The sequence below is a fragment of the Falco rusticolus genome, chromosome 10, assembly GCF_015220075.1.
Source record: "Falco rusticolus isolate bFalRus1 chromosome 10, bFalRus1.pri, whole genome shotgun sequence".
NCBI classification, from domain to species: domain Eukaryota; kingdom Metazoa; phylum Chordata; class Aves; order Falconiformes; family Falconidae; genus Falco; species Falco rusticolus.
Window position 1 is genome coordinate 2,973,117 of NC_051196.1, and position 12,986 is coordinate 2,986,102.

Genomic DNA, 12,986 nt, shown 5'->3' on the forward strand with positions numbered 1-12,986 from the left:
GGTTTTAGCTACCATTCTAGGAAGGTCATTACGAGTATTTCAGCTTATGCACTCTTTTCCTGCTGGAAGAAGAAGATAGAGATCACGCCTCTCTTAGCTGACGAGGTGTTGGTTTAGGGAGTCCTTAGACAGAGAACATTCTCACAGCATACACAGTATGAAGTTCTACCTACAAATAATTGCTTATCTTACTAACTTCTGATGCTTCTAGTTTAACCCAAATGAAGAACATTCTTCGCTATTAGACTACAAACTTAGGTCTTAGGTTACTTTCTTTTTTAAAAAAAGAAGAACCATGAAAAAAAGATTCTGTTACAGACTATGCAGCATCCCGATTGATAAATGACATATATGGTGCCAAACCCAGCTATGAAAAAATTAAGGAAAGAAATTTCTCACAATTTCTTCTCTAATGGAATAATCAGCAGTCTCCAAGTAATTGAGCATTTCAGCCACAATCTGTTGGGCATTGCTTCGGTCACACATTGCGTACAGGAGATCTACAGCTCTTTGTCGTACACTTACATCTCTTTCAGTCTGCAACAGGACACACAGCAAAAAGTCAAGATGATTTCACCTTCACTTGGAAAGCACATGCAATTTACTGAAGAGATCAAACACTAATCTATAATCAAATTTAAAACAAATGCATTTTCATCTTTCAGATGCAGAATGAACTTGGGTATATCCTTCACAAAAGCTATGAGTTTCTCATGTTATTCTCACTTTCACCTAGAAAAAAAAGTCACTGGAGAGTCAAGCAGCTTCCTGCCTTTAGATATTATTACAAAAATTCAAGTCATCAGGTTTTGTTCCTGTAGCATAATATTCAAATCCGTGCAAGTGCTGAAAGGATGGAGAAGTTTCTACAGAATACTCCACTACTACCCTACATGAATGAGTTTGTGGTCTGCTGTGCACTGGGTAACTGGTACTACTGGCCACAAAAGCACTAATAACTGGCTGACATTGTCAAATTGTCACCAGGCCAGTGAACGATTTAGCTACCTGCAGGTTTAGTGTTGGGCTTGCCTTGTATCGACAGAAGCCCAGCTAGAACAGCTACATACTTGAAGGTTAGACACATGTATTAATATGCTACAGCATGAGCTTGGAAGAAAAAAGTACATGTAAACACTGAAGCGTGCAAGTAAATTTACATGCAAATCAGTCTTCCTCTTTTGACTCCTTTTTCACATGAAGATGGCCTGGGCATGTGTCTTTCTGGTTTCCTGACTGTCTGATTCTGCAGCGGAAATTAATCTGCTCCACTGCCCCTCATCAGCTACTGCAGTAGGAGTAGTGTCTGACACCAGCAAGACAGTAGCAAAACAAAATCTTCCCAGCATAAAGAATTATCCATCTTCAGCCTGCAGCTTGAGGAGTTACCACAGTATCACAGGGGCCACAGCTGCAAGCGTCAGATTTACTAGCAAGCTGCAGAAAAACTGAAGCTGACCTATATTGTTGCCAATACAGCAAGATTTTGCAGGATTAAAGAAAAAACCTAAAGCAAACTCCTGAGAATAACTCATTCGGTCTCAAAGTATCATTAGCTTAATTAGGGATAGGGGGCTTAGGGCAGTGGGGGAGAGGGCATTGAGGCAGGGGAGAAGACAACACTCAAAACAGAATTGCACACTTAAATATTTACCTTCAATGCATTGATAACTGTTTCTATGTGTGTTTTCACAGCCTCATGTGAGAATTCAGAGCTGGCAAGCGTGCACATGCTTTCCAGTGCTAGGTAACGCAAATTAGTTTCTCGGTGCTGCAAGAACTGACCTAGCTGGTTACAGGCACGGACTAGTAGATTTGGCTCACTGCACAGAACAGGAGAGAAAGTGAAAGGGTTAAAAGCAACAGGTTTGAGAATACCCAATATAGAAAACTATTTCTGCAGTGGAAATTTCTTTAAATGTCTCAGTGTCTGCCAGAACGCCTCACTGGTGAAATGAAAATTCAAGTACTATGAGCAAATAATGTCAGTTGGACTAGAGTGGTAGGGTCAATACAAAATACCAAAAACACCTAGAAGCAAGAAACAAAGCAATAAAAAGTATGCTGACAGCACCACAGTTCATTAATACTGTTCAATTTCATTGCTGTGGTTGCGTCCCAGTCTAGCAAGCAACTTCATATTCTGTTCTCCTCCCCTTCCCTCCCAGTAAAATTCCATTTAGTGTTCAAGACAAAGCCACAGCTTTTCACTTAAACATTCCTCTCAATAGAAGTGTTCTCACAGCTCACCTGTCATGATGTATAATTAAGCTTATTGCCTCAAACAGCACGGCATTCTTTGCATTTGAGTGTTGTACTTTTTTTGACTTTGGTGGCTCCTGTGCTTTGTTAAGAATAGTTTCCAGGCATTCTGTTAGACGACCACGTACCGCAGGGTCTTCTGGAGAAGAACAAGCCGTTGGACAACTTCGCTTTGCTCAATACCCTAATCACTACCTCAGGCCTTCCACCTTGCTAAATCTGAATAAACTGCAGTATTCTGACCCATCAAAAACAGCTCACCCTCCCGCAATATAAAGTTGGCAAAAGAATTCTAAGTCATAGTTCTATTTGGGTGAGAACAAAAGCCAAGCCAAACGCGATCTACACCGTAGTAAGTTTCAAGGCTTTAATACAGTTGATAACATTAAAGAACATTTAAAACTGTAGTTGCAATTGGTTTGTAAGATGCACACCAGTTTGACACCTTGCTCTAAGCTACGTGGCCTTTTGAATTACACTGTGTTTAATTTTAACAAGCTGAAACACTCAGGAGTACAGACGTCAATATCCTTGTCTTAGGACAGTGTGTGTGCACTCCAAGTTAAGGTAACAGCACAGCACAGTAGCTCTTGGGAGACAGCATACCGAGTAAGAGAAACGGCCACTGTTGTGATTTGTGCATTACCTGGAGGTGGATAGCACTGTAACAGCCTCAGGAGCTTCACAGATAACCAAGGAGCAGGAACAAAGTAGTATGTGTAGTCCTGAAGATCTGTTGATGCAGAAGTCACAATCTGTAAAATAAGCAGACAGCATGATGTCAACTACTGGACTTACATGATGCACAATGATGAGGGGGACCCAAAGAACACAGCAGGTCACCTTTGACAGAAGCTTACAAAACTATGTCACAAAACTACTGTTTAATTTGGTAGATTAATTAGGTGCAAGTTGTCATATTATATCAGAGTCCTTACTAATAGAAATTCATTTTCACAGATACAGTAGTCTAAGTTTACTTTGCTCAAATAAATGCTAATTCTTGCTGCTCCATTACAGTACAGCTGTGCCCTTCTCTCAGTACTCTCTTGCTTTTAAATATTAGACAAATCTTCACATTTGAAAAGAAATTAAATTTCTCTGGACTACAAGTAACCTTGGGTGTAACACCACATAAATCTGGGTCTAAATTACCTTTGTTAAGTAGTATCCTTCCATGTCTTGCATACCTTCCAAAAGACAAAGCAAAACCAACAAAAACAAACAGAAAAGTAGCCTAAGTTTTCCAGCACACAATGCTAACTTACAGAAACTTCTTGCCACTCCTTGCTGCACCCCCTGCCCCTGCTTAACCGCTACACCCATTTACAGGGTATGAAATACTGATGATTATTAACCTAGCAGCAGCTCTAAAGGGGGAACAGGAAGACAACAGATCTTGTAAGAAGCTTTGATACAGTTAAAAAGTATGGGCTGTATTTTTGAGCGTTCTGTGCAGAAGTTTGCAGAATCAGTCTTTGATCCCGCTACTCTTTGCGGTTATAGTAACATAAAACAAGGATTAAACACTCAACTGCATCATGAAGATTCTCTCAAACAGAGTTGCTAAGTAGAAAGAGAACGACACCTTTTTGATGCATAGACTTGGAACCATAGCAAAGATTACAAAAAGAGAGCCTGGGCAAGACAATGCAGTTTTCTGTCCTGGTAAGCAGCAAGCGTTAAAAGAGGTTAGTTGAACAAGCTATACAGTGAAACTGAATCACCTTTGCTTTTAATGGTACACTAAACTAATCTGACCTAGAAAGCTGAATAAATAAGCAACAGTAAGCAAACCTGACCTAGAAAGCTGTGTAAATTAAGCAACAGTGAAGTATTATCAGGGTTATCATCAGACTCACTCTGCTTAATCTAGACACTGCCAAGGAGACTGAAGTTTTAAACTCTTCTGGGTTCTTCTGTGCCAAAGTGGTGATCAGACTTGTAGCTGCAGTAACCACACCCTAGAAAACAACAAAGCAACACAATCAATTTTGTAACAGCCTAAGATGCTGCCAATTAACACCTTTCACTTCAATTTTGTTGTATATTTAAAAAAAACCTTAAGTTTATCCCCCTGACAAAGCCCCACATTAAAAAGCCCTTTATTTGGCTAGCAGCTAGACCAATTAGACATCTTCAAAATACAACAGGATTTTCAACAACATAATACTGCTACAGCTGCAGAGCATTTCATGCTATTTTTGTATAGCTTTGCTTCGTACTTGTACGGTACATCTAAAATAAGAGAGCTAGTATTAAAATAAAGTCTGGATGCAAATTGCCTTATTACACAAGAGAAGCATAAGCAGAAGAAAGAAGATGCAGCAGATCATCCAGGAAAGGGTTCTGACAACCCAACATGAAGAAAGTGCTTTGCATAACACAAACATATTACTGCAGACTAAAGCATTCTTTATTACCACTGAAGCACAGGTCTTAATAGCCTTACTTTCATAAATTAAGTATTACAGGAAGAAAAGTAGAGCCTTTTATCAAGACCAATAGGTTTTTCTGAACTAGCAAGGTAAGAATGACAATGTGGACACCACAGAACAAGGAAGTCCAAGCACTGACAAACCACGCCTTGCATTTTTAGTGCAGGTCTGATGTTAAAATGCCTAGGAAAATGAGTACGACACCTATGCCATATGACTTAGGATCAATAAGGCACAAGATTGAGAGGAACTTTTTATAAGGGCACATAGCAACAGAACACGGGGTAATAGTTTTAAGCTGAAAGATAATAGATTTAGGTATTAGGAAGATATTCTTTATTGAGGGTGGTGAAACACTGGAACAGGTTTGCCCAGAGAAGCTGTGGATGCCCCATCCCTGGAAGCATTCAAGACCAGGTTTTGTTTACCAAAGCTTGAAGAAAACAGCAACCCACTTGCTTGAAAGACTCAAGAAGAAATAAATCAACAGCGTATTTAACAGCAGAAGCTGCGTCATTCTCCATACAGAGTAGGCCCAAGAAACATAATGAAGCCGATTTACCAAGTGCTGATCATTAAGGAGATGCACCACTCTAGATGTCCAGTCTCCCATGGGGACAAGGTCAGGCGAAGTTCTGTACAAACGCAGCAAGCATAACGCAGCACTCTGCTTCACACTGTCCATAGTATCTCTGCAAGACATAAATATGGACTTAAAAATACAGTGATTAAGTCACAGCAATCCTTGCAGGCCAGCATTACGCTAGTCTGCACTGACTCGGCATCCCTAGCCAGGCAGCATCTTTTCAAGAGAAGGTGAAACAGCAGTTCACTAATTCTTCCTATGTTACAGTATTTGCTGTTCTTAATTTTGTCCAGTAAGCTTAACCAATCAAGTTTTCAACCATTACATATGCCGAGTAGCCTCTGTTATGATTCTCTGCAACTCAGAATGACATTTCACAATCTTCAAATCAGAATTTAAAGTTCACCATTAGACAAGCACAAGCTCATCTAATCAAAAAAACAAGCCTGACTTGAACAGCTAAGGTACACTACTATGCTTTTAACCAAAGCTGGATCTCCTGATAGGTCCTGCATATTAAATACAAATCATTAACTATTCAACAGTGTCAGTACCTACAGCTACCATGCAAGTTGGCTAGCTATCACCAAGCATGCAACCCACAAATCTCTTCACCTTGCCATCCATGCTGCTGGCACAGAAACGGAATATTTTAAGATCAGCATGCTACTATTCTAGTTCACCGAACTCCCTTTCATAAAGCAGTCAACTAAGCATTTTGTTTATTGCACAAACAACAGCCAAAAAACGTACAGAGCATTAGCAGTCATAGTTTTAAGAGGCAGTTTATATGTGCAATCTTGCTTAAATGTTCAGCAACCTCCACATACTCAGCAGAAATTAAGTCCACCCATTCTTTATGAATTTACCAATTTTCCATAGATCAATTTGTACCTTGGTTAAAAAAAAGATGCACCAAGAAACCCAAAAACCTATTCCTCCCCTCCCTGACCACTCCTTCCCTCCAATTTATAATTCAAGCCAAAGGAGCTACACTGACATTGCAAGTTTAATTGACAGCGCTCATTCTGCACAGGTCACTCATGTCGTACATAGACATATTTATATATATAAAAGTGTGTGTACATTCTTTTGAAAATGCAAGAGGAATCATGCCCTGAAGACTGATCTTGGAATATAAACAACACTCAAAAGTTCAAACAAGTCTGGACTAAAGGTGCTGTGCTCTATCTGTATTGATCACCCCAAGTGAAATTTATGAAACTTTTTTTAATGTTATCTCATTAGAACCCCACAACTCAGTGTTGTCTCCACTATGCCACATGGAGAACAGCACCTGGCAAGGGCACTGCAGGACAGGACAGCAACAAGCCAGACAGGGGGCCCAGAACGTGCCATCCCTAAACATGCACCTTTACATAGGGAATTCCATGTCTGAGAAAGGTGGAGGTACATGATAGATTCTCCCCATTTCCTCCACTAGACCAGACCCATACTGAGCATCATATGCCAGCTGCTTATGATTCTTTCTGGCCCATACTACATTGCAGCTCCACAAAATAGTAACAGTATTCAAGCGTGGCATTATAGAGACACTATTTCAAGGCACTTGGAAGTATTTCCTAAGACTCTTGCTACAACTATGTATCACGTTATATCCTTCCTCTTGTCACCAACTCAGACAGTGCACATAATACAGTCAAAATTAGTGTTGCATAAGCAAGCACATTTCCAACACTTGCAAGCTCCAGTGCTTGACATTTGGAGAATTAATACAGTTCTTGTGCAACATGTTGCTTTTTTAATATTAATGTAACACATTAGTTTTTTATAAAACAAGATCCATGCATACTCGAAAAAAACATTTCATATCCATAAGACAGTTTAAATGCACTGTTTGCACTTGCACATTTTAAGTTCCAAAATAAATTAGCCCTGCAATCACAAGTTTCATTTCAGATTTACTTAGTTCCAGACATTTGCCAGGTCTGTTTAGAGACTTCTATCTACACAAAGGGAAAGTTAGAAAATTAGTAGTGACCATTTCTCATTTACAGGAATTTGTGTTTACATGGCTAGTAGGGGAAGCAAGAAAGTTCACACAGCAGAATATTCTCACATTCCTTATGAAGTCAGGACCATTTAAATAAGAACTTCAGTTTATAACAAAATTTGTAGCGTAGACCTATTTTGGTTCATTTATTTCTTCTTTTCATCAGGAGAGATAAGGGAAAGTAACACACATTTCAGGAGGGCTCACAGCCACAAAACTTCATCACAGCTGGATCCACAGAACTAAACCTGGATCACAACAAAGCTTTAAAATCCTATGCAAGATACTGACAGAGTCTTTGTTTCCATATTGTACCTGCACATGTATATAAGCGCCTCCATGCTCAGGCATATCAAAGTATCAGCAGTTACTGGAAATTGCCACTGTTGCGGTTTAACCCCATCTAGCAACTAAGCCCCATATGCTCGCTCACTATCCCCAGGGTGGGATACGGGAGAGAATCAGAAGGGTAGAAGTGAGAAAACTTACGGGTTGAGATACAGTTTAATAGCAAAAGCTAAAGCCACGCACGCAAGCAAAGCAATACAAGGAATTCATTCGCTCCTTCCCATTGGCAGGCAGGTGTTCAGCCATCTCCAGGAAAGCAGAGCTCCATCACACGTAACAGTTACATGGGAAGACACAACTCCATCACTCCAAGCATCCCCTCCCCCAACTTTATATGCTTAGCATAGCTTCATAGCTGGTGGCCAGTTCAAAAGTGGTGTTCTCTCAGGGCTCAGTACTGGGACTAGATCAGTTTAGTACCTTTATCAATGACCTGGACAAGGTGATTGAATGCACCCTCAGTGCATTTGCAAAGGACCTGGGGGTGCTGGCTGACAGCTGGCTGAACATGGGCCAGCAGCATGCCCAGGTGGCCAAAGAGGCCAACAGCATCCTGGCTTCTACCCAAAATAGTGTGGCCAGCAGGACCAGGGCAGTGATTGTTCCCCTGTGCTCAGCACTGGTGAAGACACCCCTCAAATCCTGTGTTCAGTTTTGGGCCCATCACCTCAAGAGCTGCATAGAGGTGCTGGTGCGTGTCCAGAGAAGGGCAACAGAGCTGGAGCACAACTCCTGTGAGGAGCAGCTGAGGGAACTGGGGTTGTTTAGCCTGGAGAAAAGGAGGCTTGAGGGGACCTTACTGCTCTCTACAGCTACTTGAAAGGAGACCGTAGGCAGGTGGGGGGTCAGTCTCTTCTTCTGTGTAAGAAGTGACAGGGCAAGAGGAAACAGCCTCAAGTTGTGCCAGGGGAGGTGTAGATTGTATGTTAGGCAAAATTTCTTCACTAAAAGGGCTGTCAAGCATCGGAACAGGCTGCCAGGAAAGCAGTGGAATGACCATCCCTGGTGATGTTTGAGGAATGCATAGATGTGGTGCTTAGGGACATGGTTTAGTGGTGGACTTGTTTGTCAAATCCAAGTGTTAACCCACGACTATCTCAAAGGCCTTTTCCAACCTCAATGACTCTATGATCCCTTTGGACAGTTGGGGCCAGCTGTCCTGGCTGTGTCTTCTCCAAGCATCTTGTGCACCCCCAGCCTACTTGCTGTTGGGGTGGCGTGAGAAGCAGAAAAGGCCTTCATTCTGTGCAAGCGCTGCTCAGCAATAATGAAAACATATCTGCATTATCAACACTGTTTTCAGCACAGATCCAAAACACAGCCCCATACTTGCTACTACGAAGAAAGTTAGCTCTATACCAGCTAAAACCAGCACACAGTCACTATTTGTACTGCAAGCCCAGGGCTGTATAGCTCCTAAGCATAGATTAAGCTGCTGCAATGGAACCAAGTAACTGAAAAGGCTTATTGGTGTTGTATTTGAAGGACACATGCCATACCTACCCAGCTACAAGTATTTTTGGAATTTCTCCAGCAAATGCTTCCGCCATCTCCCGGCTACCCACATTAGCAATACAATGCAGAGCAAGCCCCATGAAGGTGGGGTTGCGGCTGGCCAGATCATTCTTGATCGCATTGTTTATTAAACGAATCAGCTCACTGTTAGAGTTCACTAGTACGGAGATGAAGAGATATCCCTGTGATTCAGAAAAAGGAAAATGAAAATTGATTTTAGCTGACTTCTGTTAATGCCACAAGTCATTCCAAGACATATATTTCTCCTCCAATCCAAAACATATGGGCAGAAATAAATATTCAGACAGCAGAGAAGAGGTTATAAAGATTAAGTGAAATAAGCAAAAATTAGTAAGTTTAGTGATACCCTAATTTACTAAGTGTTTCATCAATCTATTTCAGCATATACTCAAAAGATCATTTTAGATGAATGGGAGCAAATCAAGAATTCAGCTTATTCAAACACTACTAACTTACATGTGCCTGATAAACACAGCCTCACCTAGGAAGATTTAAAGAGATGTTCTGAAAATTAAGAGGTTACTTACCTTTTAATGCAAGACTCAAGGCAGTTTCTTAGCAAGAATAATAATTTCTACACAGAGTACACACTTTAGGCTTTTACCATTAGTACAAGATTCCCTGTACACAAAGGTGTTTAAACTTCAGAATCGCTATTGGATTCAAAATAAGGCTTTTAAGATGGGGGGATGGGGGCACGCTGGAATGAAGCAAAGTCCTTTACAGACTACACAGCCAAGACAGGATATTAGACAGAACAGCCTATCTTATATAGAGACAGAGTTACTCACAATTTGTTTCTCTGTGTATCTATTGGAACTGAGCAGGTTTACAGCCTCCATGTGACCAAAGTCAATGTCATGCCCCAGAAGAAAAATGAAAAGCAATTTGCAGACATATTTTTTCTTACTGTAACCATCCAGAGCCTTGTCACCTGGAAAGCAAAGAAACAAAGAACAATTAAGTCTATGTTGCTCCTATATCCCGTTCTCCTTCCTCCGCAGCTCCACTAAGGTACCTCATCATACCTTAACAGTAAGAAGATTTACAGTTGGACATAGCAATTAAAATTGACACTTGATTCACTACATATCACCCTACAGTAGAGGGACAAACTGAGGGTTCAGCTATTGCAGTATCTGAATTCCACAGATTTTAAATGTGCTAATTATTAGCTTCTATTCACTCTACAGCAAGCAAAATGCTAAATATACCCACTTATCCCCGATTTAAAGGGGTATAAGTCTCTACATTTTGTGCTGAACACACGAAAGTTATCACAAACCATTATCAACAGATGTCAGACAAACAACTCCTCAGTTTTAGAGAAAAAATAGTCTCAGTCATAAAACAGGTAGCTTGTAGCTCTTCCTAATAGCTCGAGACAGGAAAATTCACCACACCGATTAAGTGATAGCTCATCTTTTTCAACAAGACATTCACATAGTACTAGTTTTAAATACTTCTCCAAGTGTGAAATTCATTTAAGGGGAAAAAAACCCCAAATATTTTAGTGCTAATTCCACCCTAAAGGACAATCATGAAATAATGCTGTCATCTAGTCCCTGAATTATCCTGCTATGTCCTTGAAGTATTTTCCTGCAAAGAGACAATACATATGCATTTATTAGATTTTGCTTTTCCTGCTTCTGCTAAGAGCAGCTGTATCTTTCATACACATGCCCTCTTGTTAAACCAATTACAAAATCTTTATCACAGTTAAAGGTCTTAACACACCTCCTGAAGTACACTACAGTAGAGAACTAGGTAGCAAGAAAATAAAAACAGCAAGTCTTTTTAGAATGATAAAGTGAAGAGATTCATATATTTTTTCAAGGCTTTGGGATGTAATGAGATTACCATGAAGTGTTTGTAAAATCAAAGTATTCATAAGTGTTTCAGTTTTCCAAGAAAAATGCATCCTAAATAGATTTTGTCTTATGTTGCAGTACTGCTGTATTGTAGAAACTTGTAAAAGCTACATGGGACAGTACAGCAGCTTACAGCTCATCAGCCAGACCACTTTTCCTGAAGGGCTACACATGAACATACACTCTCTGCTGAACATTCCTTCCCTATCCCAAATCAGGAGACAAAGGAGTGCCCACTGGATCAGGCAAGCCTGAATGCTAACAAGTTCAGTCAGGGTAGCAAAATTTTAATAGACACTGCTGCCTAAAAGGCTACATAAGCTCCTCAGCTTCTGCATTCTAAGCCCAGAATAACTAATCTGTCATACCAGTGTGTATTCCTTAGTGATGGGCAAGTTCAGCCAGAACAGCATTGCATAAAGTAAAGCTTAAATAACATATCCCTAACTCATTGCCCTCATGAAAAAAGCTCCAAGCTGCATTTTTTTTAAAACTTCAGATTTATGTAATAGGCAGCTAAATATATAATAAAGAATCATAGTATAGAAGCATCTCCTACTTCCTTCTCATCCAGTGGTGCAGAAGCAGGTTAGATTTCTCATGCCACGTATCTACAGCTCCCATAGATTTCATGCTACACTCGCTGACCACATGACAGCAATGAAAACCTACCAGTATAAATTTAGCTTGTGACGGATTGAACACTACCATCAATGTGTGAAGCCATGTAATACTAGCGAACCAAGAGAAAGAATACTGGCACGCTTAAGTAGAAGATGATAAAAGGTTATGTCTACAGGCTGCAGCTATGCATTTTGGTAGGTTGGTTTCTATTTTTACTCTAGAAACTTACTTAGTTTTATTTCAGCTGAGAAGACAGATTGAAGCACACAACTGTTATGTTAATACAGAAAACGATACCTTAAAAAGTGTCTACAGATTCAGATTTGAACTGGCACAGACAGCTTATCACTTGCCAACAAAAAGAAGCTTTACCTTAAAGCTGTTTTTATGCTGCACAAAGAAAAATTGCCTTCAGCTCTATACCACAGAAGCCAACACAACGTCACATTAATTGGATACATGAAACAGCATTACCAAATATACTCATGACAGTGAAATCCCACTACACTGGATCCTGTAAAGATTCTCTGACAACAGCTAGTTCTGCAGAATGCTGTCCAAAGATGTTTTCTTCACATCACATTTACCGTTTCCTGCCATAAGGCTATTTTCCTGCTGAATCAGCAAACAAATCCAGGGCAGTTTGCTTTACTAGAAGTCTGATTTAACATTAGAAGAACCAGAGTGAAACATCCAGACTGAGAGGGAGAAAGGTTTGTTTTGTTTTGAAGTGGAGTTTTTTTTTAGTGTGTATGTGTTTCTTTGGTTTTGTTTGGTTTTTTTTCTTCTTTGGAAGCAATATGGCCAGAGGGAAAACTAGATATTCAGCCATGTCTGTCTATCTGCTGTGGTCTTCAAACTATGGCTTGAACAGCCAAGGAATAAACTCATCTGTACTTACAACAAGGGAAATGAGTACCATCTTCTTGGGAAAGTAATATAATAGGAGGTATTTAAGAGCTGAAGCTTCCTGCCACCTCATCATAGCAGGGAGATGCAGATCAAAGATGCCTGCCTTCCTTAAGGGAAGCAAGAGAAAAAAGCCACAGGAAAAGGTAGAGCAACAGCTTTAGTTTTTATGTATATTTCAGCTGCTTCGGAAAAGTTTCTGCAAGCTCTCAAGATTTGTTTTTCCAATTGCTCTTCTGCATGAGGTACGGAAGAGAAATAATCTGTGAATAAGCCAGGGGGGCTTTATATTGCTTTGTAAGAACACACCAACTCATGACAAGCCAGCTGTTTCCAGGTGACTGAACAAAGGGACAGGTAATGCTGAATACCACTACCAGATACTATTAAGGTTCACA

The 12,986-nt window shown here is 40.3% G+C and overlaps 1 protein-coding gene across 4 annotated transcripts in view; it reads right to left on the bottom strand.

Annotated features, from left to right (window-relative positions):
- Window positions 1-12,986, bottom strand: part of AP2A2 (adaptor related protein complex 2 subunit alpha 2) — a 47,971-nt gene that overhangs the window by 14,607 nt on the left and 20,378 nt on the right. For 2 of the 4 annotated variants that reach the window (XM_037401704.1, XM_037401706.1), the window contains exons 3-10: window positions 9,976-10,118; window positions 9,152-9,345; window positions 5,263-5,392; window positions 4,125-4,226; window positions 2,909-3,017; window positions 2,251-2,398; window positions 1,655-1,823; window positions 400-537 (exon numbers count right to left, since the gene is read on the bottom strand). In XM_037401704.1, the coding sequence (XP_037257601.1) occupies window positions 400-537; window positions 1,655-1,823; window positions 2,251-2,398; window positions 2,909-3,017; window positions 4,125-4,226; window positions 5,263-5,392; window positions 9,152-9,345; window positions 9,976-10,118 (1,133 nt within the window). Of the gene's footprint in view, window positions 1-399; window positions 538-1,654; window positions 1,824-2,250; window positions 2,402-2,908; window positions 3,018-4,124; window positions 4,227-5,262; window positions 5,393-9,151; window positions 9,346-9,975; window positions 10,119-12,986 lie in introns of all 4 variants that reach the window. The other 2 variants (XM_037401703.1, XM_037401705.1) reach the window with 1 other exon arrangement.